Source organism: Melozone crissalis, unplaced genomic scaffold (genome assembly GCF_028551555.1).
Source record: "Melozone crissalis strain CALT ecotype California unplaced genomic scaffold, PUWL_Pcris_2 ptg000018l_1, whole genome shotgun sequence".
Lineage (NCBI taxonomy): Eukaryota > Metazoa > Chordata > Aves > Passeriformes > Passerellidae > Melozone > Melozone crissalis.
The window spans coordinates 25,498,953-25,525,720 of NW_026535796.1; the positions used below are offsets into that span (position 1 = coordinate 25,498,953).

Sequence of the window (26,768 nt, forward strand, 5' to 3'; positions counted from 1 at the left end):
CATCCCTCATCCATTTTTCATGTTCCTCTCCAAGGACTTAGTACCCTGAGATCAAAACTCCATTTTAACAGATACACTAGTTCTCTATGTTATGCCTAGGTTTTAAATGAAAATTATAGCTTATACTTAAATGTCATATGCTTCAGGAGTAGAAATAGATGCTGTTAAAACTTTAGATTTCAATGAGTTCTATTTAACAATGTGAAGTATTTTTTTCAATAAAAGTCACTACTATTGCTTTTTTCAGTAAAACACTAGGCACTAATATTTCATTCACTGACTGATAGAATAAAAAATACATTGAGAGTTTTTACATAACCCATTGTTCTTTCTGTTTCTGGGAATGTAAAACATCTATGCATGTGTCGGTCTTATTTGAGCTGATAATAGAACAAAGCTTAGCTACTTTCATTTAAGTTTTAATAATTGATTTTGTTGCACAAAACAGTGGTATTTCTTGCTCTCCTGCAACTAAAAAGTGTTAAAGTACCTGTTTAGAGAAGCAATTATAAAATTGATCAGTAGACAATTATCTGATGAACTTTTAATACTGGGATATTCATTATCAGATTTTTGGGCCTGCATTCTCTATGTGTTTAAAACCTACAAAGAGTCCTAGGAAGGTCAGCTGACACAGTGTTCCCCAAGTAGCACACTTTTGGATTGTAGGTTTGATCTTGACTCTAGCTGCTCTTCATAATCCTTTACTCATAAGAAAAGTGGCCTCTATTGCTCATAGAGAACCTCAATGAAGATCAAAGGAGTAAACAAGCCACAAAATGCACATACTATTTCCAGCTGTTCTTTCCCTAATCTCATGAATGTGGCTCATTGAAAAGTTATTCAAAGAGAAAATAAGCCCTTATCATTGCAGCAGGCATGGGATTTGTATCTTCTTATCTCAGATGAGGAGAATGCTACTTCCTGCTTTCAAAGAAAGGAGGTGAATACAACTGAGGGAATGATTTCATCTGCTGTGTTGTATTCACATTGGTCACTGTTTTATTTCCATTATCGGATTAAAAGCAATACAAGAGGTACCTACTTTTTTAAGTGCTGCTCTAGCCAGCAAAAAGCTTTTAGGATCGTCACTTGGGCTATGTTACAATACATTAAGCAGCTGTACAGGGTGCTGCTTTTACCTTTCAATAGCTGTGAGAACATGAAGGAAAATGTGGCTCATGTGTGTTCTGCCAGGCTGTGCAGTTGTTCATATATGAAGATGTCTGGCTTATGAAAGACACTTCCTGTGAGCAAACTCACAGACTGCTGAATGCAGTCATTAGTCTGGTATAAGAATCTCAAAGGTAGCAAAGGAAGCCTGAAAATACTATGTAGATAAAGAGGACTTCCTTTGTTTTCCTTTGGGTAGCCTCTTACAAAGACCTTTTGCTTATGTCTGCCCTGTAAAATTTATGGCCACGGTTCTGGGCTCACAGAAGCATGAATAAATGCACTGTTAATGGATGCCAGACTGCACTGTGAAATCAAGTTTGCAGTTTCCAGTATGAACTTGGCCACCTTTAAGGGTCTGTGACCTCTTACAGACATGTAGCACTTCATGCAGTGGCTTTTCTTCGTTATTTATTTATAGACATGGAAGAAGCAAAATGAATCTACAGTCTGGATGAGTGCATTGTAGACAAACTGCATAGAGGGCTTTTTTGAGAGAGCAACACTTTCCAGAATTTTGGAAGATAAGCTTAGTATGGAGTCACATCTTTATGACCAAATCAGGTGATACATGCTTTTGTACCTTGACCTATTACTGTCAAGTAAACTAAAATTACTTATAACTTAAAGTTGGCCTAGCAATTTTGTCTTTCTGAGTTGTTTGAAACATGTACAATTTATATGACTGATTCTCAGGACATACCTGATAACAGAAGCTCGAGGAAGCAATTTGGTATACTATAACACATAAAATCTTACTCAATTTGAGTGAGAAACATTTTATTACACCTACTAAATTCAACTTCTCTAATTGTAGAAAAATCATACAAGAAGACACATTCAGATTAAAAGATTTAAATAATAATGTAATCAGGATCACATTTATCTTTGTACTTAACGTTATCAAGTACATTGGATTATGCTTTCTCTAGGAAGTCAGGAACTAGCATGTGTGTACCTAGCATGTATGTATAGTTCTCTCTAGCAGACATTCACATTTTTATGTTCATTTACATCAGTATTGTACAGACATAACATTTCTCATTATACCAAAGTGATATGAGTCAAGTCATGAAACTGGCTCTTTCCTAGACATTCATCTGCTAAGCACGTTCATTCTACATCTCTTCATCAAAGATACTTCCCTTACATCATTGAAGAAAAGAAGCCTTTCTTAAACGCACAATGACTGAACTTGGTATTACTGAATTCAATTGCTGGTTCTAATTGACCTATTGCACTGTACTTTAGTTTTCTTCCATATATTCGGTGATAATTAAAACCAGATTTGCCATTTTTATTCAGAACAAAAAATTCAGAGCAAGTTCCTTGATTATTTGTTTTGGGGTGTTGTAGGAAGCACCACCTCCAATACCTCCTGGGAATTCCTTCTGCTCAGCCCAGAGGTGCTGGGGTCTCTCCAGCTCAAGGCCGATGGATGTGGCTGTTGCTTTCCCATTTGCAAGTTCAACCAATAGTGAGGATATGTCTGACTTTACACCAGTCTAGTGATTTTTATCTTATTTTTATTATCCTACTTACAAAGTCTCTTAGTGAAACGCAGACGTGATAAACACAAAGATTGCTCATTAATTCAGTCGGTGGCATTTTCCAAAGTTTCCTAATGTGCATTTTGACAATCATAGAAAGAGAGCTTGTTTCTAAGATGATTAATTGCCAAACATTTTTTTTATTCTTCTGAACTTAATAAATTCAAGTGAGTATGATAATATTTTTCAAAATTCTATTTTAAATGAGAGTAATTTTCAGCCTATATTGTCTTTATTTTTATAGAACCAGAGAGCTGCATGGCTTTTTATTAGTTAAAGTTAGGGGTCTTTTTTGGTATGTATGCTTTTCTTTACCTTTTTTTTTCAGGTGCAGTACTGGTAAATTACTAATCATAGCTATTGTGCTACTATACAGTGTAATGAAAAAAACATCTAAAAGCACAACAATCTGTTGATCACTAAGTACAACAGTATGACAGCCCATTGTACTGTACTTCCTCCTGACATTAGTCCAAATATTTCCCCACCATGACCTTTGAGGGCACAGGAAGAGTTAAGTTTTAGTTTCAAATATATCTAGAAATATGTGACCTTTCCAAATTCTGTTTTTTCTCTTATCCCTCCAATAGTTGCTAATTCTTAGTTCTGAGTCATCCATCAAAACCAGCCTTGCAGTATGTCTAGTTTCTTCACTGACTCATCATGGATTTGATGTAAGGTAAGGAAGCTGTAGCCAGCAGGTTAGAACAGCTCACCCCTCAAAACCAAAGATGAATAAAATGCAAGTGAGCTTTGACAATTCAAGTATATATTTTAATTGGATTTTCAGAGGACCCTTGAAATCCCCATATGTATTATAAAATTTAATTACTGCAATTTAGTTAAACTGACCTGAATGGACTTTAGTTTTTTACTTGCAAATCTTTGGTTGATTTTTTTTTTCCCCCATGTGATGTGGAATCCAGTGGTGACACTACACAGTCTCATGTTGCTTTCATCACCTTTTTCAGGGTCCAAGAGAGGTAGTACATAGGACCAATGGCTAAAAATCCTGAATACAAAGTTCTCTGAGTAAAGAAATTAGGAATGGATAAAATTGTGTGTAGTTGAATTGAAACTAAGCCTTGAAATTTCTTTTTTTGTTTTCTTAAGTTTAAGCTTCACTTTTTATATGTGTCATGTGATTGACATATTATTCTAGTTTTCATATTGTCACTTATTTGTTAATGAATTGAACTTCTGCTCTATTCTGAATATTTTTTAGTCAGTGTGACAAAATACTCTCCCCTGAGAGGGCTCAGGTACCTTACTGCAGTTTCCTGTTGTATTCTCAAACTTAAGAACCTGTAGAAGTTTGTGTAGGAAATGCTTATTTCACTGTCACTTCTGTGTCTTTGAAAACACATACAAAAATGTATTGTGGAAGGAAAATAGACATCAGGGAACTGCTTCTCCTATAAAACTCTTCATGGTATTACTGGACAATTATTTTGTACCTCTGAGTAATTTGAATCCTGTCCCTTGAACATTGAGAGATATTCAATGGGAATGCAATACTCCAGAAGATTTTGTGGTTTGAAGTTTGTTTATTATGGTGATCAATTTATTTATTCACTTCTGAAATAATTCAAAACCTAGCTTTGCTGTTTAAACTCAATTTTTAAAAATTTAGAGCCATTAGTAGAACACCTGCATTTTGTATTTGCAGTAAGCAAAGGCAAGATGCATGATGTGAAAAAGGCAAGGAAAAATTAGTTCCTCCCTTTGAGAGCCGTGAATTGTTGTAAAGCAGAGCTGTTTTAAAGTTGAGCTCTACTGGTTTATTTTTTAGACTCTGAGTGGTTAATTAACTAGGCTGTCGTTCATTCAAACCTTTTATCTTTCTTTTTTTCTGCAGTAGCCAAAACCTTTAAGTGGTTTTGAAATGGTAATTGAAGTATCAGGCTTCAGCAGGAACACGTGTTTTTGGTAGTGGCAGGACTGACAACAAATACTGGTGTTAGATCTTAGCATTTGTATGATCTTAGATCCTAAGGTGCTTTAGAAAGAACTGTTTAAGCCTGTAAACAGGCTATATTTGACAAATACAAGAACTGACACTGTAGAGCCAGATAGATTTCTTGGTCACAATGGAGAGAGGTTTTTCCCCTTCCATCCTGTCCCACTACATTCCTTCACATAAGGAAATTGTTCCCATTTTTGGGCTGACCTTCAGAAGTGCTAAGCCTGTGGAAAAAACTTCCTCTGGACTATCAAAAGAGAGTTGAAGGCTGTACATCTTAGGCTGTGAGTAGAGGCCTAAGTGACCTTGTTGTCATCCTAAAAAATTTATTGAATCTGATTCTTTTCTAGGCTCCAAAGCTTAAAAGCAAAATGAACAAAGGTATTTTACAAATGTTAATTTTAAAGGTGCTGACCAAAAGCATAAGTGGTATTAAAATCCTGAACGTATGCTTAGAGAAAAGGTCTTTTTGTTTTTCGTCTGTGGGAAAACACATGGGCAGGAGCAGTATCTTGGTGGATGCTTTTTCTTATTCTGTGAACACTATTATTTTTCCTTTTTGCTTGTGTGTCATGAAGATTTGTAGCTGCTAAATATCTTTGACCTATTCTAAGAACTTTTCACTGTCTGCTAATCCTTCCTCTCAGATTGCTAACTGAGCAAAATTAACACGCCCAATAAGGCAAAGCTGACTGAAGACATTAAAAAAAGGGAGGGAGGAAAGGAAAAAAAAAAGAAAACAAAAGAAAAAAGGGAAGCATTCTGAAACTCCTGTAAACAAAAAAAATGTTGTAACCTTGTATTTTGAAGTACATATTCAGAATTAAATCAAACACTGAGAATAATGTGTGATAAATGTCATGCATATTTCTGTGCACAGTGAAATAGCAATGCAATTTGAAAAGGCAGAGCAGAGAATAAAGAGTATTTTCTGCATGATTCACAGATCAGTTCCTGCTAAAGTAAAAAATTCATTGATTAGCTCCTGCTTATTATGTTTCAAGTAGACTAGAGGGGCTTAAAATACCACAGTCATGATCAGAAATTTGGAAGAATAGATTTAAACAAGATTTAAAAGAGAAAAGAAACACCATAAACAGGGCTAGAACAGAACAGAGTAGTGAATGAATGAGGCGGGGGAGGCCTTAGCATGACATTAAAATAAATAATGATGTAATGTCCTTGGGGGCCAAAGTTGTGCAAGCCATTTTTTTTAACTCTATAGAACTGGATAATAGAAAAAACACTAAAAATACAAACAACAGAAAGCAAATGTGTCTAGTGAATAGCTGGGATACAGATGATTTTTCAGTGTAGCCAACATTACCAGATATGTAATGTTCGATATCTTAGAACTTGAATTTTGATATTGATATGATATTATTTAATAGAGTGTCAATAGTGTGATGGAAAATAAAATCTTCAGATTAATACTTCAAAATCAAAATTAAAATGCACATATAATTTTTCTGCTCTTTGAATACAGAATATCATTAAATAAAAATCAATACTTTTGCATTTTTCAGACCGGCAAAACACTGTGTGTCAGTGGTAAATACATAGCCCAGATGGTATTTGTCATCCAGAAAACTGTAATTCTCCATTCTGCACCAGAAATTCTTGTTTCTTAATTTGTGGGAGAGCTGAAGGTCTTGTCACTTCCATACAAGGAGAACTTGCATAAGAAGACTACAGGATTTGTTGCTAAGGGGCATTGTAAGTTATAGAATGTAGAATGTTCAAGACAAAAGCACTAGAGGTTAGCATGAGGAGTGCTGGTGGTTTCTGTTGAGCTAACCCAGCTTTATTTACTTATGATAAATTTGTTGGAAAATCCCTCAAGGTACCTAAAACAAAAGATTAGCAGAAGCTTGCATGTGGCTACAATTTCCTTTTAACATGGCACAAAGAATTGTAAATAGTAAGTAATTTTTTTTTTTTTAATTTTCACTTTGCAGAAGAACTCTTAATTTCTTTTAATACAGGTTTCGAAACTTTGCATTGACCATTGCTCTGTAGCAATGGGAAAACTCCACTGTAGGTAATTGTAAAAAGCACACTTTTGTAAATTTTGGGTAAAGAATGTATTGACTTTCTAAGTCTTTGATAAGACAAAGCCAATATGCTGTTTCCTTGTATTTTTCACCACAAGTGAAGATTTACCGATCTGCTGTTAATTTTAATTTGATGTTCAGAATTCTCTGATAAGTCAATCCACTACTGTCTTTGGAGGGATATGAGTAACTTGCACACACACAATGAAATGCTTTCCAGACTCTTGCATGCTTAGAGAACAGGAACTTCACAATATTTGCTATTTGCTAATTGTAATCCTTGTCATTTTATTAACATTTCAGAAGAAAATTCTCCTGTTTTCTAAAGCTACTTTTCTTATTTCATTAAAAAAATTCTGGCAAGTTCATGTTAGTACTATGATTTCTCATATCTTGCAGAACCCCCCATAAATGCAAGAAAGCCAAGCCTCATACTCACTGTATCAAACTGCTTGAATATTTTTAGGCCTGCACATTTGTGTATAATTTATGAATATTTTTGAAAGATAGTCCCATAGACAGAGCATAATGTACCACCTACATGAATAGTGAATTGTGCTTTAGGGAATGATAGTACTAATTTGGATGTGATGATATTAAAAATAGTCAGAACAGCATCATAAAGAATATTTATTAATCACACTATTATATTCTTTGTTGTAAATGTTCTGTCAAAGAAGAAGGAATCAACTGTAGCACTTAGAAGAATCCATATTTTTTTTCTGTTTTGAAATTCTAATAATGTGAGGGGTGTCAAATTACATGTGTACTTCCCATTCAACATTAAGAATGGCTTTAAATGCTTAAACTAGAAGTTTGAATGTTCAACTGTCAAATGTATTGTAAACCTCTGATTTGTCTGCTGTAAAATTTAAAGGAAGAGGGATAGTGAAGGAGAAGTTTTCCAGTGTTCATGTGGCATGTAAGGACTGCAGATATGAGATTGTTTTTCTCTAATTGCGTCAATTAGTGGTAATTATTGCAATTAAAAGCTAGCAAGGTGGTTAAAATGTAGTATTTATTAATTTTGTTCATTGTTTTCTCTAAGATTACTGTTGTGGGAGTTTGGGCATTTTTTTCCTAAAAATTTATTTTTTTTGTGGGTGGAGGTACAATGTGGAATAAAGGTGACTTATTTTATATGTTCCTGCCTTTTCTGGACGAGTAAGCTGTGTAATGAATTTCAAAGTTTTCAGAAAAAATATTCTGACAGCCTGCTTACAGAAAACAGTAGTAATCCTAGTGTAAATTTATGCAATGCAACTAATCTTAGCTACCTAAGAGCAGTTTATATCTAAGTGCATGACAGGTTTGAAGTTCTCTTAGATGGGAAATTGTAAGAATAAATCTGGTCCAATGATGTTCTCACCTCCTGGATGCAATACAGCAATGTGTTTGTGGGCACTGCTCACACAGGAGATATAGTGAACAGTAATCCTAATGAAGAATAACTGGGAGGAACTTTCTTAAATAGGACAAGGTAAAGAACCTAGGCCAATGAGTGCCAGTCTGCATCTTAGCAAAAGCTATTGACATGCAGGTTTTGTTTTTCTTTCTTGTATCTAGCATGAAATGAGGTATCTAAACAACAGTAGTAGTTTTATTGTGGTTTTGAAAGACATGTTTTACCTAAACTTTGGATTTGGAAACACTGCAAAAATTGGTCTTTGTGTGTAATTTAGAAAAAAATGAAAACCTTCCTAAAGAAGGACAGAAGTTTTGCTGCCCATTATGGGATGTATGTTTTAGCTACTCAAAATGTAAAATCTTAGAAGGATAGGATGATGAATTATTTGCAAGCTGTACAGTCTAAAGTATCAATGAAGCTGTTTCAGCTTTAACCTCTCTTCAGTATAAAACTAAACTGTTCATCCAAACTCTCATTTTGCTTTTAAAGTGGTTGTGTGAGCTTAGAGGTGCTGTCTGCTCCAAGGTCTCAAGGCAGTAGATTTGCTTACTAGAATGCATAGGAGTGCATCCCTCTCTGCTCTTCTCATCCTTCAGTGCCCATTCTCTGTGGCTGCCACACAGTGGTTCCTGTAAATAGGCAGGGTAAACCAGGGATCTTTTGGGATGACTGTCTTTCATTCTGATTGAATGTTATTCCTCTTGGATTCTTTTCTTTTCATGATGTCTCTTCTCACAAGCCAGAATTAAAGAGAACCTTGTGCCAGCAAATGCAAATGGATTCCTCTTTTGAGTTCTGCAGTTTGACGTTATGCAAATCTTTCTTTGTGGGTGGGAACCTTGCCATTTCTTCTTTTCTTCCAGTGTTGAATTTCAGCTTTGCATCCTGATATGGACCTGTGCTGGACTGACAGTAGTTGCTTATATCATGTTGGAGAAGGCAGTGTTTTCACAAAGGGCCAGATCATTATTTCCTTAAGCTGTCAGTCTGTGTGGAACACAGACTCTTCTGTTAAGCTACTTTTTCCTCTGTTGGATCTAGTCTTATCAAAATACATGACTTTTCTCCCTTTTACCCAAAGGAGTTTCTGTCCCTACCCTTAGGAAGAATCCCAGATTTCATTGATCTTGTGTATTTGTGCAGTAATTAAGCTTCATTTTTATTATTAAGTTATGCAGCAATCTTTTTCTTTTTTTTCCAGCCTATTTGAATGATACTGCTCAAAAAACAGTATGCTCAGTGGATTTATATACTTTGTCTAATATTGCAAGTTGGCTGCAGTGACATTTAAAAATCACTAAGTATGTTATAAATTAATGGCCTCAAAAAAATGACACTAGAAAATGTCATAAAGCATCAGGAAAAATGTAAATATTTAAGGTGACTAGCTTAAACTTAATGAAAAGTTTAAGCTTACCTATGGGGAAATCAGTTAACTTTAACCTTAAATATAATTTTATTGTTTATTCAGTTAAAAAAAGTGAATACTGTAGGAGATGGGATTGGTGCTTACGAATAAGGCTACTTACCAGGCTACTGTAGTTGAGAGAAATCTTGAATATACTTTTTTGTTCAATGCATTTTAGTTAAATTTTTTTGCCTTTTTGCAGCATTCCAAAAGCTATAATAATGACATAATTAATAAAAAATTATGTATGAAAAATAGTGATAAATATAAGGAAATGTGGAAAAAATACAAAAGGGAAATTTGCACTGGCTTGAAAGAACATAGCTGCAGACTAAAAATAAATTTGTGAATTGCCTACTTTTCCTCCTTATTTTTCTTGAAGAATGATAGCCAATTAAGAGACTAGTAAAGCTCTAAAGGTAAAAAAACCCTAGCTATTTGCTTTGGTTTGGGGTTGGTTCTACTGAAGGAGACCCAAGGTCCATCTGGAGACACCTGAGCTAAGGCACCTGAATGTACTATATTATAAGCTACCTTCCCACATACTTTCTTGACCTGCAATAGTTTATGCCAGAGGGGCATATCTGAGCCAGATGTGCAAGCTTTGTGTTTAGAAATAGTTATCCTAAATCCCTCCTTGTATATTGTGCTGTCTGCACTATCTGGTGGCATGGAATCCCACAACCCAGCTTCAGGTTATAAAGATTTGCCACATTTTATCTGTTTTGCATCTGTTACCTGCTGGGTTTGTTTGCTGCCTCTAGGTGAGAGGAGTTAGTCCCCATCTGCCCTTTTTATGCCTTTCCTGGTTTTAGATCTCTTTCATGTTCCCTTGGTTCCCCTTCTTTGGCTTAAGGCACTAAATTGCTTCTGATCCAGAATCTGTTCTATGCCTATTCTAATGTTGTTACATTTTTTGAGACTGGGCTTGGGAAACCAAGACTCTGCACAGTATTTGAGGTAATACATGGTAGTGGTATAATGATGTTCTGTCTGCTGTTCACTCCTGCCTTTTTTAGAGTTACACAGAGTTTGCTGCTTTGCACACAGAGAATCGCACGGGTTGTTTGTTTTCATGCGAAAACTTGCAATTTACTCTTTTCTTTCTACTTTAAGATAATTATTTATTCATACAGAGCCTCCTCTTCTTTTTGCTGCTCTGAAGTCTTGGGTGGGAAAGGGAGTGGGATGTCAGTGGGAGCTTTTGGAAGTGCATGTAAATTATATGAACTAGATCCTGCTTATGTGCATAATATTTTGCTTCCTTCAAGAAGTTGTCTTAGATCACACAGATCCTGACTCTTGTGAGCCTCTGCTTTAGTTTTTATTAAGATTTGTTTCCTGGGGGATTTTTTTGTGTGTGGTTTTGGAATTTTTTCTTTTTGAACCATTGTGTATTTTGGTATTTGTTGGCTTCACCCTGCTTTTCATTTGAAAAAATTTGTATCTGTCTTTGATTTCAGTAGGCTGCAGTTCATTTATGCGTTAAATTAGTTCTGTTCTTCCTGAACAGACACTCTGTTCCAGAACCAGCATTGATTTCAACCGATCTTTCTCACTCCTTTCTCTGTGACACATTTTAAATTTTGAAGACATCATTTAGCTGTGGTCAGATAATCCTGCTGTTTGGTCAGATGTTTTTATTTTAAAATGTGACTAGTAGTGTTGCATAGTTATGCCAGGGAAATAATGTACAATATTATTCTTTTTGAATCTGGTTACAAATATCTTGCAGTGCAGACTCCTTGCTATCAGTATTCTATGGAGATAAGCTGAAAGAGTTGGGGGATTTCAGCCTGAGGAAAGAGAAGACTCTTGGGAAACCTTATAGCACCTTTCAGTAGCCAAAGAGGGCTAAAAGAGAGATTATGATTAAAAAGTGGATTTAGAGTATAATATTTGCACTTGCAGCACTTCTTTACAGCCATGGCAATCTTAGAAGGATCATGTTAATTCCTTGCTATTCTCATCCTCCAATTTAATCTCTAAGAGTACAGAGTATTTTTCTTCTGTCTTCAGTAATGTTTTATGTGATTGAGAGAGGTTTTAAATTAACAAAATCATTCCACTAATAGAATTTTTCCTGCTGAAAACTGGTCTTCTTCCGTTCTTTTCTTTTTTTAGTCTTTAAATTTCACAAATAAGAAAATATTTATTTTAGATTACAAGTAGGATGTGTTTTGATTGTGCTATTCAATGAATACTTGTAGGGAAAGATGATTGGGATAATGAAAAGCTGAAATATACCTTTTATTTAAAGAAATTGATTTAGCTTTATGATATATTTGAGTGGTAGGAAAGCATAGTTGGTTTAGTTCTGCCATTTTCATAATAATTTCACATTTTAAACAACAGTATTGTTTGATATGTGCTTATCATGACTGTTACCAAAGACCATGTGTAAGCTTTACTTGAATGCATTATTTTCATCTACTCTGTATTTGAAGGCCAAATGATATTTGTAGATAACATAAAAATTATTCTCAAGAAAAAGAGTTTTTTATGTTGAAAGTAACTCAAGAGTTATTGCAAGTGGTTTGATTACTATTCATGAAATAAAAGGAGGTTATTTTCAGGGTAAAGGAACTTGTGAAAAGATAATTGGTTAGACTAACATTCTCATTGACATAATTTGCATTAAATATGCTACTGTGAATTGTAGTTATGCTTTTCCATTTGAAAGGCATGCTTTGTTAGCCTACTTAAAGAGTCTAATTAAACTGCAGTTTCAGTCATACACTTTAATTCAGCAATACAATATCAAGCTGAGAATCTGTGATAACCAACTCTGTGAGTGTGGACAGTCATAAACCAGTTCTTGACCCCAGTGGATTTTCCTCATGAAGTAGTTTGATTTAGCTAGTTTACATCTGATCATTCTCAGATACTGAAAGCATTTAGCTAATCCTTTAGTTTAATTTTATTATTTTATAAGAGTAGAGAAACCTATGTCCTCCTTGATGCAGTGTGAGCAATAACTAGAGCAGTCTTGGGAGTATTGGAAGAAAGTATATTGGAAGGAAGACTTTGAGGACCATTTTGGTTTTGGTAGGACTTCTTTGCAAATGGAACTAAATGGAGCCTTTAAAATATTATCTGTTAAAACATTAATTTGCACATTTTCATACCCATTTTAAAATCAGGAGACTAATATTTTTATTTCTTTAGTTTTCAGAATTAGTTATTACGTATTAACAGTACTCTTTTTGAAAAAGAGGCATTTATTTCCTCTTGAGCAATGAAGGGGGAGTAGTGAGTCAGTAGTGAGACAGCTGTGAGTGCTCAAGTTAAGTGTTTGCATGTGCAGATAGATGCGTAAAGATATAGAGTCTTATTTTTCCACATTGCTGAGCATCCCTAGAAAAAGCTTGAAACTTGATGTTTTTACTGTATGAACTGAACATTTGTAAAGTTAACCACCTTATTAGATATCTAATTGTTAATTTCAGTGCTTATTTTTAATTACTGGCACTTGTACTGTTTGCTAGGGGCTGTTTTCAAAACATTTATCTCTGATGATGCTGAATGTAAACTAAACATAGCTGATCAGGCAAGGTTCTATATCCCCACAATGCTGCTGAGCCATGTTAGATAAAGCAATTGAAAACAAAGAAATACATATTCAAGCTGGACATGGAAATGGCCTTAAATATTTATACAAATATGCAGCTGAGAAGGTAACTTTCTTGCTGTAATGGTACTGAAAATGATAATGGTGGACATGCCAGGTACTCAGTGTTGCTAGCATATGACTATATTTGCATACTCAATCACAATACTTGAAGTGCAATGAACTAGAAGTGCATGTTAGATATTAAAAAAAAATTTAATTCCACCTGAAGGATGATTAGATCTGTTGTTTCTCATTATTTGGCAAAGAAATAGCCAGTTCCTGTGCCATTTTGCTGCTTATTCCTTTTTTTTTTTTGCATAACAGAAGTCAGCTGATGCTTGCACTATTGAGTGAAACTGCTGGAAGGTTGCACTCTCCTACATTTTGGGAGAAGCAGACAATGTAAAAGAAACCATTTTGGGGAAGGCAGATTATGTGTTCAGATTTTGTATGCAGGATTAAGGGCATGATTCAGGAATCATCAAAAGTATGAATGGCAGCTAGGATGTAAGAGCCGAATTAAAGCTAGATGATCAATTGTTGGTAAAGCCATTGAAAACTTCCCCTAGGGCATTCATTCTCTTTTAGAGAGAGCTCTGGCTTCTCAGCCAGCTGCTGAAATAAATGCCAGTGATTTACAGATGATCACAGAATGGGTCAGGTTGGGAGGGACCACAGTGGATCGTCTGGCCCAACCTCCCTGCTCAAGCAGGGTGGTCCCAGAGCCCATGGCACAGCATTGTGTCCAAATGGTTCTTGAATATCACTACTCTCTGGACAATCTCCCTGGACAGCCTGTTCCAGTGCTCACAGGAGAGAAGCTGTTCCTCATGTGTTGGTGTAACTTCCTGTGCATCGGTTTCTACCCATTGCCTCTTGTCCTATTGCTTGTGCCACCAAGGAGAGTGTCTTGACACCCTCCCTTCAGATGCCTACAGAGTGATGAGATCCCCTTTCAGTCATCTCCTGCAACCCTAATCTTTCATGTTTCCTCTGTCACAGACCTTACTTATTTTTTTGAGTTACTGGAGTTCTTGTGTGTTTATTTCAGTAAATAAATTTGTGGGTCTGTCTTCTGTAACACAGCATAGGACTGTTATTGCATAAATATTGCATATATACTATATTTCAGGCAAAAGGATAGTAAGAAAAAGTTTCTACTGGCTTGAAGGAATGTGATAGGTTAGAAGATTCTGTAATTATGTATTTAACTTAATTAATCCTATTGAAGGATTTCTTTTAATTCAGTCCTTTTTGCATATGAATTGGAATTTGGGGTTCAGTGTGTTTTTCTGATGATGTGCTGGAGGAGGGAGTAGTAGGAACAGAGAGACTATAGCTACCAGACAACAGGAAATCTTTATTTGGCTTGTACAAAGTGATTTAGAAGAATATTTATAATCCATTTTTAGAAATATTCCCATGTTGGTAAGGGAAAATCTATGTACAAACTTTCAAAGCTGTTCATAAGACATTCATGCCATGAATACTGTGTGTATTCCTAGTATGTTGTCCAGATTGGACATTTGAATGAAAATCTTGCATGTTGGCATGGCACCTAACATCTCATCATTCAGTTTTGTATTGGTTGCCCTTTTTAGTGCTGTTTTGCAATAAGTGATTAAAAGACCTATAGAAGTTTGGCACAAATAAGTTTAATATTGTGAATACAATCAGCATTAATATTAACTGAAAATTTTTGAAGAGGTGAGATTTATTTCTTGAATTTACTTATTTGGGGTTGGGAACTTCAGAAAAACATCTTTATTCTTTTTAAAATATATATAAATATTTTTTGTTTCCTTTCCTTAGGAGATTCCTTTACACAGTTTCGATTTGCTGATGAGAAAGAATGGGATAAAGAAAGTATATGCCAAAAGCAGGTAACAGAATTATCATTTAAATGATTTTATATAGATAATCACCTGGGACTGAATATCTAGGCAGTTGTTCTTTCAGCAACAAATTCTTAATACAATAATAGCACTCTTTATTTTGTATATTTTTATCGACTTCTCTCTAATGCTGGAGGCTCTTGTCCTTGGGCGTTGTCCTTTTTTGCTACTGAAGACTAATCAAAGCCTCAGGCTTGGTTTTAAGTTATGTTGGGAGGAGAGAATAAGAAAGCCCTCCAGTGGAGAGAAATAAGACTGTCTCTTTGCTTTACTGACACAGGAATTCAGCCTTCCTTTTTCAGCTGTATTCAAGAGAAAAGAGTTTAATAGAATGACTATAACAAAACCTGTAGGAATATATTCATATGTTGGACTGTGAAGCGTTCTAGTTCCTTCAAATAACAGCTCATATCCTCTGGTTGAAATGTCATGCCCTATATAATTAGGACACCAACTAGATTTATTGTATATGAATTCTTTATGCTTGAATAAAAAAAGGAGGGTAGCAGTAGAAGTCTCCTGTTTTTTCTATCAGGATACCTTAAAGTGTCTCAATCTCTGCAGCTGTCCTCCTCATCCAAGTCACCTAAATTTTTGCAAAATATATTTAAGAAAAGTCTTCCAGGCTTTTCTTAAAATTGCTGTGAAACTCTGCTTGAGTGTCTTTTGTAACATCCACATGTATTCAAATTTTAAAGATTTGCTATTTATTTTCTAAAATACTACAATAATTATTCCCTGGGAAGTGGTATTTAAAGATACTTTAGAGTTGCAAAGTCAAATTAAAGTGAGGAACTAAACCCAAATACAGCATTTGTCTAAACCACCACTTGTTTCTTTAGTGGAACACAGGCTTTCAGTTACTATTTTTTCTTATCGGTTCTTCCATTCCTAGTGTGCAGGATGGTGTCAATATCTCAAATATTAATTTCTTCCTAATTTCCTCAGAGGATTTTCATTATAGCATTTAGGTGATTAGAACACAATAATTAATTCCTGAATGGCTAAAGCCATTGTGAGCAGACTGAAGCTACATATTGCCACCATTACCCTTCCTTTGATTTCTTATTTTAATCCAGAATCCTGTCCCAGATGGTTTCACAGCATTATCTAATTTTCCACATTGTCTCTGATCTTCAGCCTGGTATCTCATGTTTTTTTATGACCCATCTTTCTTTTCCCTGTAAGGCAGATCCAAGTCCAATTTTTATCCGAGATACCATTTGCCAAATTCCTGGCCTTTGCCTCTTAACTCACCTCTTTCTAGTTCTTTGCCTGTCTACACATTATGTACAGGATTAAGAATTTTAAACTGAAGTATATTGGTTATGAGGAAACAGAGTAAAGCAGAAAAGACATAGAACTAGTTGCAGAATTATTAGATATTTCTCATTCTCCATCTTTTGTAGAAAGCACTAGCAAAGCATCCATTTCAAATGTGGAATGGAAATGTTATAGTGACATCAACAATAACAGAATTTCAATTTATTAAGAATACTGTCTTTCATTTTCACAAAAAGTAGGTTTGCATTTGCTCCATTTCATATTGATAAAATGCAATAAAAATCATGGTCTCATTCATATCATGGTCTACAATTGAAAAAGCACAGTTATTAGTCATTTGGATTTTTCAATAAAAAATGGTAATTCCAGCAACAAAGTATGCCTCCACAATTCTTTTGAGCAAATAATGCTATGTGCCATGAAGTGTTCATAATCTATTAAGTACTGCTTTTGTCCCTTTGCTTTTTATTAGAACACCACTTTTAGAGAAGTCTCTACTTAGATATCAGATTCCTTCTTCTATTATGTTATTTCTCAAAATTCCCCTTTTCCTTTATCCTCAACATTTCCTCCTCTTCCCTATCTCCACTTTTTTACCTTCATTTGCTATGTTCATTCTTGTTAATATTTTTGCAAGTATACATAGCTCCTCAAAATGCACTTAAATATTTGTTATTCAATTATACTTTGTAGAATTTTTTTGTGTTACAACATTCAAACAGTTTCCTTGTCTTTTGCAACTGTGCAGAAGCTACTTTTGATCCTTAGTATCTGTCAAAATAACTGTATTTTCTGAACATCTAGTTCATTGCTGGGCAATAAGAATTATTTGCTGAAGACTTTGTGAGGTTACTTTCACCAGTCAATCATTTTTGATGGTGATCACTAATCCATTGTAAAGTGAAGTTCCCAGTACAGAAGATAAGTCTTACATCAATTACTTTTTTTTAGTCCTTTTATTCTCATTAAAGGATACCAGAACCTATATTTGAATACAAGAAACTGTTGAATCAGCTGCATTGTTTCTTTTTAAAATTTATTTTAATTTTCTAAATATACTGTCAGAACACGCTATGTCTTTGATGTTCATTCTTGCTTCATGTGCAGGTGTTAAGAGCCTGTTAAAAGGTGTTGACTGGCTTTTGGAAGCAGTATGAATTTCTTTGACAAATCTCTGATGATATGTCACAAAACTCTCCTAATTTATGAGTATTTGGACTTCTAAATGTCTGTGCTAGTCTACATCATATTGAGAGGGACAAATTTTTGTCTCTTAAAGTGAGATTTGGAAGCAACTTTTCTACTTCCATGAAAATACAGACAGAGAGCATAGACTGAACTTAAGCATTTTGTTGTCAGATTTTAAAATACTTGATGGATATCAGATTTATCTTTGCCAGTTTATCCATGGTGAGCGTGTTCAGAATGTTCTGTTGTACTCTGAGCTTGAAATCTGTTTTGAAACTACTGAAATCTGGTCTTTTCTGTAGAAACTACAAATGTTGCTGGTCCATTTTGTGTGATTTTGTTTTTTAAAAAAGGGTCAAGAGAAATGGCAACTTCAATACCTGTCACAGTAATAAAATCTCGTTTAGCAGCAGTAGCATATCTTTCTCCAGCGTCATTTTAGAAGTGTTTGTAACTATATACTTTGTTGCTTTTGGAAGTATCAAAACATTTGAAAAGATGGGGAAGTATGAAGAGGCCTCTGTTGAGACATTAAATTTAACTGCACAGGAGCTGCATGGGATGATTGCTTAGGAAGTAGTGGCAACTCATTAAATAATGGCATTTCACATTGCATGAAACCTTCACAGTTCAGAAGATGTTTCAGTTGGGAAAGCTTCTTGTGCCATTGTCAACTTCCTGAACTATTTCCTATTTGAAATTTAAAGATACTGTCTAAGGAGCATTCTATTTATACCTTGTTTTTTAACCTTAAGTGATTATATGCATTTTAGGTGTTTTTATGTTATTATTTAGCCACAAGCTGCTTCATAAAAGTGTATTTTAAACTATTAATTTGTGCATTTCATTAAATTCCTTGAATGTATGTGACAGGAAAATGTAATAACTGATTTGGTGAATGGTTTTGTGTTTGGTTGGTTGTTGTGGCTTTTTTTTTTTTTCCACACGTATACTTATATGTTGAATTATGTTTCAGTTTTCTGCACTTTCTGTTGACTGCCAGTCTTTGGTCCAGGCCCTTCAGGAATTGCCTCTACATCTGAGGCTGAATATAGCTGCTGACCTTGTGCAGGTAATGCTGTGAAATTTCACAAGAAAATGCAACCATTTTAGGAGAAATAATGTGTGTGAGAATGATTAGTCTTCAAACAGAAGTAGACTGTATTATATAAGTAAATGCATTAATTTAGACAGGTGTGTCAAGTGGCATGTAATGAAAGATACCTCTCTATTGACACATTTTGTGTGCCTATTTGGCCTTAAACAAAATCTCTGGATGTGCAGTATATTAGATTTGAGATTGAGTATCAGAATGTTTGACATGGAATGATTGCACTGTTTTTGTGTTTGCTTCTCTTGTTAGCAGCTGTTATAAGTTTGCACCGAAATTTTGTAAGTGCTTTCACATTCTTCCTGCTAAGTATACTAATTGTGATTTAATCTTCTACATAACTAATATCAACAAACATGCTTTTCTCCATGAATCAATCCCTAGAGGTAAAACTGTCAATTGTACAGGTGAAGAAAGTGTCATTTATTCACCAGTGGCAGAGTAGCAATAATATTAGTAAAGTGTTCCTTCAAATTGTGAAAAAGAAAATACTAATGTAAGAGAAGAAGAGCCAGTGAGACTTAAATATAAAAAAAATTCTTAAAAGGCTCCATTTGTCCAAGCAAAGAAAAGTATGGCCCTTACAGAAGGATTAAGACTAGCCCTAGGGAGAAGGACTTTGGGGATGTTTGTGAATGAAAAGCTCAACATGACTCAGCCATGTGCAGCATGTTTCAAAGGAAACCTGGCCATCAGATTGGGAGAGGTGATTCTCACTGTCTGCTCTGCTCTGCCCTTGTGGGATCCCACCTGGTGAGTTGCATCCAGCTCTGGGGTCCCCAGCACAGAAAGACATGGACCTCTTGGAGTAAGTGTGGAGGAAGGCCACAAAGTTGATCAGAGAGCTGGAGCACTTCTCCTGTGAAGACAGACTGAGAGTTGGGGCTCTTCAGGCTGGAGAACAGAAGGTGCCAGGCAGACCTTAAGCACCTTCCAGTACCTACAGAGCAGAGCTGGAGAGGGACTTTTCACATGGGCATGTAGAGATAGGACAAAGGAAATAGCTTTAAGCTAATGGAGGGTTGGTTTAGATTAGCTATCAAGAAGTTCTTGACTGTGAGTGGTGAGGCACTGGAACAGCTTTCCCTAGAGAAGCTGTGGACTACCTATCCCTGCAAGTGTTCAATGAATGCCAGGTTGGATGAGGCTTTGAGCAATCTGGATTTGTGGAAAGTTCCCTCCATTGGCAGGCAGCTTAGAAGAGGTAATTTTTAAGGTCCCTTCCAAACCATTCTATGATTCTGTCAGTGCTAGTGTTAGCATACATTCTCATGTTCTGTAATAAGAGATAAAAGGAGTTTGTATTTTGCATTTGCTATTGCAAAAGTATCAAGATAACTTTAGTTTGTTTTTACTTCTGAATTTGATTCTGCTCAAATTTCCTGTACCTTATCAAGTATAGCAAGTATGAATTATAATCCGAATTAGACAGAATAGTAATAATAGATAATCATTATAAGGACTCAAGTCCTTTCTTGTACTCATAGGCATCAACACCTCTAGAGATCCCACAGATGAAATCTAAAATTTTTGAAGATGGGAAGAAGAGAGAGCAGCTGTTCCGGCAGTCTCTGTCTCAGAGTGAAACCGGGCTGGTCTCCCATCCTGTTGGTAATTCTGTTACTCCATCACAACCTGGGAGTAAAAATGGCTCTAGGGCAAATGCAAGAGAATCATTTCAAAGAGTCCATCCACTATCAAATCAAGACACTGACCATTTGGATGAAGAACTAGATCGTCTCCTGAATCTAGAGGCTCCCATTAATACAGAAAATGGACCTGTGTCAGGTACATTATCCTGCAGCATATCAACTGAGAAAGATTTGCAAATGGATTGTAAGGAAAATGGTAAGTTTTCTCTCCAGCATGACCTTACTTAATTTTCACGAGTCTCTGTTTTGGTGGTGTTTTTGAATTTTTGATTAGCCAGTCAACAGTGCTGCTATCATAATTTCTGTCAGACTGCATTTCATTTATCTGGGGCTGTGTTCTGGCCCATTTGTTCATTTTCAGTTTTAACTCCTCACTAACCTGAAGTTTTACCATTGTCAGTTCACTGTAAACATTAAGTGAAATTCCTCTGCAAAACAGCATTGGGCTTATGATTTAGCAAAAATTTAAATTTAAAAAAAAAGTGTTCTGCTAGAGAGTACTGCTATTTTATTGCAGGGAAGATAAAGTATTTGCATCAACTTTTAGTTCACTGTGCTAATAGTGTAGAGAAGAATTGACAACTATTTCTGATGGCTTCTCCTAAATGCTACTTTCAAACTTCACTAGCATTGATTTTACAAGATAAAGTTTAGCATGGAAACTATTTTTGGAATATGACTTGCTATTCTTCAGGAAGGAGAGATTATGTTTAAATAAGTTGTGCATTGAAAGCAAAATTATATAAGACAGAGGTAGTATTGCTTGCTTTCCAGATTTTCAGTCTTCTTGTTTTTGCTTCTCTAGAGCCTTTAAAAGTAGATATGCCTGAAGAGAAGAGCACATCATCACAGCAGCAGCTAAGTACATCCAAAGATGTTACTGAAGAAGAGCTTGAAGATTGGCTGGACAGCATGATCGCCTGAAGCTCAAATTTCCTCATATGAATAATTGAATATAGCAAACATTATGTAGAAACTTGAATCTTTCTTTATCTCCTTGTTATTTCCTTTATCTATCTGCCAAATGCCTGTTTTTCTTTGCTGGCACTTAAAATTTTGTGCAACCAAAATGAATTTAGATAAGATTGAAAATTGTTGGAGACAAATGATATTATTAGAAAGGTCTAAAAGTTGTGATAGAGTTTTCTTTGCTAAAAAAGCAGACTACAGTGCAGAAGTAGAACAGTTATTTCAGCTTGTACTTGCTCTATGTAGTCCTTAAAATAAAGCTGTGGATGAACAATGAATATATGTGTGTTTAGTTACCATTGTCAAAAAACTCTGTGTTGTAGAAAAATGGGAAACAAGACAGCAACAGTTATATTTGGTTTATAATACTTTATTGCAGTGGGCACTTTTTATTAGAAGAAAAAAAAAAAAGCATAATCCTAGCAACTTCTACTTGCAGGTGACCATAGAGCATTGTTTTATTTTGGCCTAAGATTTAAATTGGGTTCATTTTCATACAGTGTATGTCTTTTAACAGCAGCATCTAATAAGCTGTTATTGAAGGTAGTATATAAACAAACTTTAAGTGCAATTTGATACAGAAAGACAGAAAAGCAATACAGTTAATGGGTCTGTTCATCTAGAACACTAACAAAAAGTTTGCATAGCTATGTCTACAGAGGTTTTAAGGCACTTTAATGTTTCAAGGTTGACAAAGTGTTTGAAAATGATTTCTTTTTAACTGCTTAAAGCTTTTCAAACTGTATCTTGATACATTCACTAGCAAATACTGTGGGGAAAAACTGGACAGCAGTTAGTTGAACTATTTTTCTGAGGTACAGTCTCTGATGTTCAAGTTCTTCAATGTCAGATGTGCAATTAAGATGCCTTTTAGCCCTTTCAACTGTACTGCCAAACACCAGGTTAATGATGTAGTTAAAAAGTTGTTATAATTTTAGGCCATTTTGAACTGGAAGGCTTAAGTTAATCTGGCATAGTTTTTGCTAATTAGAATTCCAACAAAAGACCTGTTTCATATTGGTAGGTACAAAAAGCCTCTGAAATAGTGTCAAATTTTATGTGTGTCTTGAACTTTGAAGACATTTAAAGCAAATACAAGCTGTGAAATTATGCCGTGAAAAGAACAGATTTTTTTTTTGTATACTGGATCTTAGCAGTTCATGAATAAATCATTTCTTTTGTGATATTAGCCAAGCTGATCCTCATACTGTTTTCGGAAGCAGTCCCCTGCCGGGAAAAAATCCCAACATCTTTCTTGGTACATCTTCCACACAAATGATTCCTGAAAATGAGAAAGAGTATTTATTTTACCAGTCACTGTGCAGTTAGTGCTGTAGATGAACTTTTAACAATAACCACATATTGTGCCTGTTACCATGGAGTAGAATTTATAGACACTGGAATTCAAGATATCGTAACTCGATAATGCTTATAAGAGTTTTATACTTCTCTTAATTCAGTACAACTGAAATTTAAGCTCTATTAGTAAAATATCAAAGTTTAAATTAATCTCTTTATATCAGAGCAAACCTGTTGACAAATTCGTATATAAGCAAATGTATTTTGCTTTGAATGGAAAACAAAGGTACTTCTGTAGCATTTGCCTAAGAGCTTCTTATTAGAGAGAAGATATAATTAAGTTCTAGTTATTTTCTTATTTGTTTACCTTTAGGGCCTAACAATGCTAGTATATGGTCACCCAAATGCCTATCTATCTACACATACATCTAGATTTTGACTATCAATATAGTAGCTTAACTACTTAAGCCTCTTGGCAATAAACTACACCTGGTGCATTTTCTTTTCAGAGCTAAGATGACAGTAAGATTACTACTAACTGACTTCTGACAGAGTCCTCTGCAGTGAAGCAGTGCAACATTCCCCTCTCCCTTTTGTTTTAACCCTTCTTTTCTTTCACTGGCAGTAGCCTCTTGGGGAGAGTGGCATCATCCACACTTCTCAGTGGTACATCAGTTCCACCTGCTGGTACACAGCTACAAGGCTTGAGAAGATAAACATGTTGAAAGATAAGCTTAATGGTTTTTCCTAAGTTTTATTTTCTACTCACCTGGCCAGTATGTTCAGTTTCATCCTTGTTAATTAGATACATTAAGAAGAACCTGAAACAAGCACATGAAGTGGGTATTAATGGAGAAACATGATCTCTCTGCCTGACCTTTTCTAGTCTGGGGTATGTGTGGAAAATAATGCCAACCAGCAAAGCAATGACACTACTAGGCATCTAAAGTGCTTAATTTAAGGGAGAAAATTCTGTCCTGAAGCATGGCTCCTGTGAAAGTGCTAGCAGATAAAAAATCTGTAGAAGTAGAAAAATGCAATTTAGCATTTCCTTCATTTCAGTGTGAGGAGCAATACCTGACTTAGACATATGCCAAATTCTGAGCACATATGCTCCAACATGTCACCTTGGAAGAGGTTACCATGGCTACTGCGTGAGAAGTGTGGTAAATACTGAACTGCACCAGGAGCTCTGAGCACTGCTGCTATACAGCTGATAGGCTGAGCCTGTCCTTCTCCAGCACCTGAGCTCAGTCAAATGTTGAGAGCTTCAACTAATTAGGAAGACTGTAGAGAGTCAACTGTGGTCTGTTTAGACGTAATACTAGTGATGATTGGTCAGTTTTGGTGCAGGGAATTTGGAATGAGGCTATGTGCTTTCATTGTGAAGGAAGGAAAGTACACTGATTTTAACAGTTGTCTAATTAAAGGGAAATCTGATAAAAAGATGTTCACTATATATTCCATTATGAAGAAAATGGCCATTTTTAATTTACGGTGAATTAGAGGTTCCCATGTAATAACTAAGCAGTTTGATACAGTAAGAAAAGCTTGGATGTTGCAGACCAGTAAAACCAGAAGAAGTTCAGATGCAGTATTCCAAAGCCAGACTGCTATAAGATTTCACCAGCTTCTCCTTTCATTCTACTGGTGCAATTCTTGTATAATTCATTATCTTTGTTGTATGAGTAACTAATGCAACAAGAATAACTTTTTTAATATCCTCTTATTAATGAAACACTAATGTCCTCATTTACTAATGAAAGTGGAAGAGCACTCTCTTGGGAGTTTGATACAGTCTATCAAACAGGGATACAGGGAGTTGATACATGTGCAGCTCCTGAGTGCTTCAAGGTTTCAAAACACTCCACTGCCACTAAAGAACTATAGGAATGGAGTTAACTATTTTTTGGAGCTTATCTTTGAAGAACTTTCTACAAGTGCCTTTATTTGCTTTGTTTTGGTTTGGGTTTTCTTTTTTTTAAAATTGAAGCCAGGTTTCTCTGGTCTCATCAGTATTACTAAGCCACCAGAAGTCACAACCAAAACTTCCAAACTAAAGCAACTTAATTAAACTGTTCCCTATCCTTCCCCATATCTGGCTTTTCTCCCAGCAGAATAAGGAGCTGATGTGCCTTCTGGTCTTATACTACTAAGGTACCTCATGTGTAAGGTGAGCACCTTGAAGGTAACAATCAGTATGGAATAGAGGAGGGGAGACCCCAAAGGAGAGGAAATATTCCTCAGTTTTCTAGATTTCTGGCTTGAGATTTTCAGCAATATGTGCACCTAAATGACACTACATCTGAAAGGTCTCTTTATCATAATTCCAATTGTAAAATGTACTTACAGATAGTTTGCCAAGTTATGCTCTTGCAAAGTATGTGTTTCAAAGCCGTGTGGAGTTGTGTCAAAGTAGTCATTGCCGATTCCACAAATAAAGCATTTGGTCTGAAAGCAAAAGTTGTGGTTCTAGATTAATTTTAACTCAAAACCACTAATTGGTAACAATCTAGGTGAACAAAAGCAATGAAAAATGTAACGTGCTTCCTACCTCCATGTCCTCTCTCACTTGTTCTTGCTGGTCTCTTAATTCACCAAAAGCATCAATAATCAGACCTGTTTCAAATAGAAAAGTAGCAATACTTCAGTACTTAGCAATATTCATATTGCAATTAATGTCATTCCTCCAGTGTCTAGAATTTAGTGTACTTATACATACAGGCAAAATCTTGAGAGTGGAAAGACTTTTTTGTCCTTTGTTATTAAAAATAATATTATTTATTAATATAAATATTATTATTATTTAATAGTTCATTTAACCTTACACAAACTCATCTCTTTTGTTCCCATAAATGAAATTAATTTTCACTCTCCTTCTCATTAAACTCTTATATCCCAAATCTTTTTCAACATAGAGAGCTCTGCTCCCACAGCCCACCTTGGACAGTTACTGAGTCTGCTTCACTTTTGAAGTATTACTCCTCCAGTTTCAATGTTTTAAGAAAAGAATTGGATAATTTTGGAGACTGTGACATTTGTAACTTTTGCTCAGTATAGATGTCCTACATTTTTTTCTTTGCCACAAGGTTGCCATAAAATAGTGTGGTTTTTTTCCATCAGCCTTAGAAGAGTTTATGCAATGAGTGTTGAATGCTGCCCATCACTGAAGAGGGGTCTTGGTTGCTGTAAACCACAACTGCAACCCAATTAAAACTGCAAATTGGCCTCTGAAGAAAGAAGGAAATGGAGGAAAGTTTTCTGGAGTCACATTAGACATCAGGATGTTAAATGGCTATGTGCCCATGGTGACTTTCTCCATGTCATTTACCCTTTCCAACTGGAAAGTCTCCATTCCCCAGGCAGCTGTGGTGATTCCAGGCTAAAAGTGAGAAGGGTGTCTTCAGCAAGCTCTCCAGAGTTTTAAATGCTTAGTATAGGAGAACAGTGCTCCTGCACAAGGTTCACTATTGTTGGATAGTTACAAACGTGTTCATAAAGACTGCAACCCACCTACATTACATTCCTTGTGCTTTGACTTTCTGTAGTACTTGGGAAAAGGCATATTATGTATAAATTAATATAAAATTATTACTTTCAGAAATAAGGATTTTATGAATTCAGGAATAAGTCTTTACAGCAATACTGCCAAATTTACCTCAAACATAAATATGGTTTTCAATGGTGAATTAATTTTGAACAATGTCTACTAAGGTAAGTGATGGTACCTTGAATAATGGCCAGTAGGATAACAATGACAAAGAAGAAAAATGTGATGTCAAAGACAATTCGGTACATTTCATAAGGGTCTCCAGCAGGATCCTCAATTTCATCTCCAATGCCACCACCAGCTCTTACACCCACATACATGTGGAACAGGTAACACTATAAAAGAGAGAGGAAAATTACAGATACATTTATCATGAACTATTCTTTTGGGATTTTTTTCTTGTTTTTCAAATTCTTCTGCTCTGCTAATTCTCTTGACAATTTAAGTAACAAACAAATAGCAACAAGAACACATAATATCATTCCTCATGTATCAAGCACAGTGCACCAAAAATCTGTTACTGTCTTAACTAATGTGATTCCACCTTCAGGTACACTTACTAAGAGGGGGAGTCACATCAGCTGTTACCTGCTCCTCCCTCACTGGGTCTTATTTCAGACTGAGACTATCTTGGGGTTATTTTTCTTGTAT

At 35.4% G+C, this 26,768-nt stretch overlaps 2 protein-coding genes across 2 annotated transcripts in view; one reads left to right on the forward strand and one right to left on the reverse strand.

The window, feature by feature from the left end:
• Positions 1 to 21,546, forward strand: part of AVEN (apoptosis and caspase activation inhibitor) — an 85,008-nt gene extending 63,462 nt beyond the window's left edge. The window contains exons 3-6 of the mRNA XM_054275544.1: positions 14,982 to 15,052; positions 18,513 to 18,608; positions 20,135 to 20,495; positions 21,105 to 21,546. Of these exons, the coding sequence (XP_054131519.1) occupies positions 14,982 to 15,052; positions 18,513 to 18,608; positions 20,135 to 20,495; positions 21,105 to 21,223 (647 nt within the window). The 3' untranslated portion in view covers positions 21,224 to 21,546. The remainder of the gene's footprint in view (positions 1 to 14,981; positions 15,053 to 18,512; positions 18,609 to 20,134; positions 20,496 to 21,104) is intronic.
• Positions 21,547 to 21,633: 87 nt separating this feature from the next.
• Positions 21,634 to 26,768, reverse strand: part of RYR3 (ryanodine receptor 3) — a 196,389-nt gene continuing 191,254 nt past the window's right edge. The window contains exons 100-104 of the mRNA XM_054275545.1: positions 26,296 to 26,452; positions 25,122 to 25,186; positions 24,918 to 25,018; positions 23,337 to 23,388; positions 21,634 to 22,550 (exon numbers count right to left, since the gene is read on the reverse strand). Coding sequence (XP_054131520.1) covers positions 22,455 to 22,550; positions 23,337 to 23,388; positions 24,918 to 25,018; positions 25,122 to 25,186; positions 26,296 to 26,452 — 471 coding nt within the window. The 3' untranslated portion in view covers positions 21,634 to 22,454. The remainder of the gene's footprint in view (positions 22,551 to 23,336; positions 23,389 to 24,917; positions 25,019 to 25,121; positions 25,187 to 26,295; positions 26,453 to 26,768) is intronic.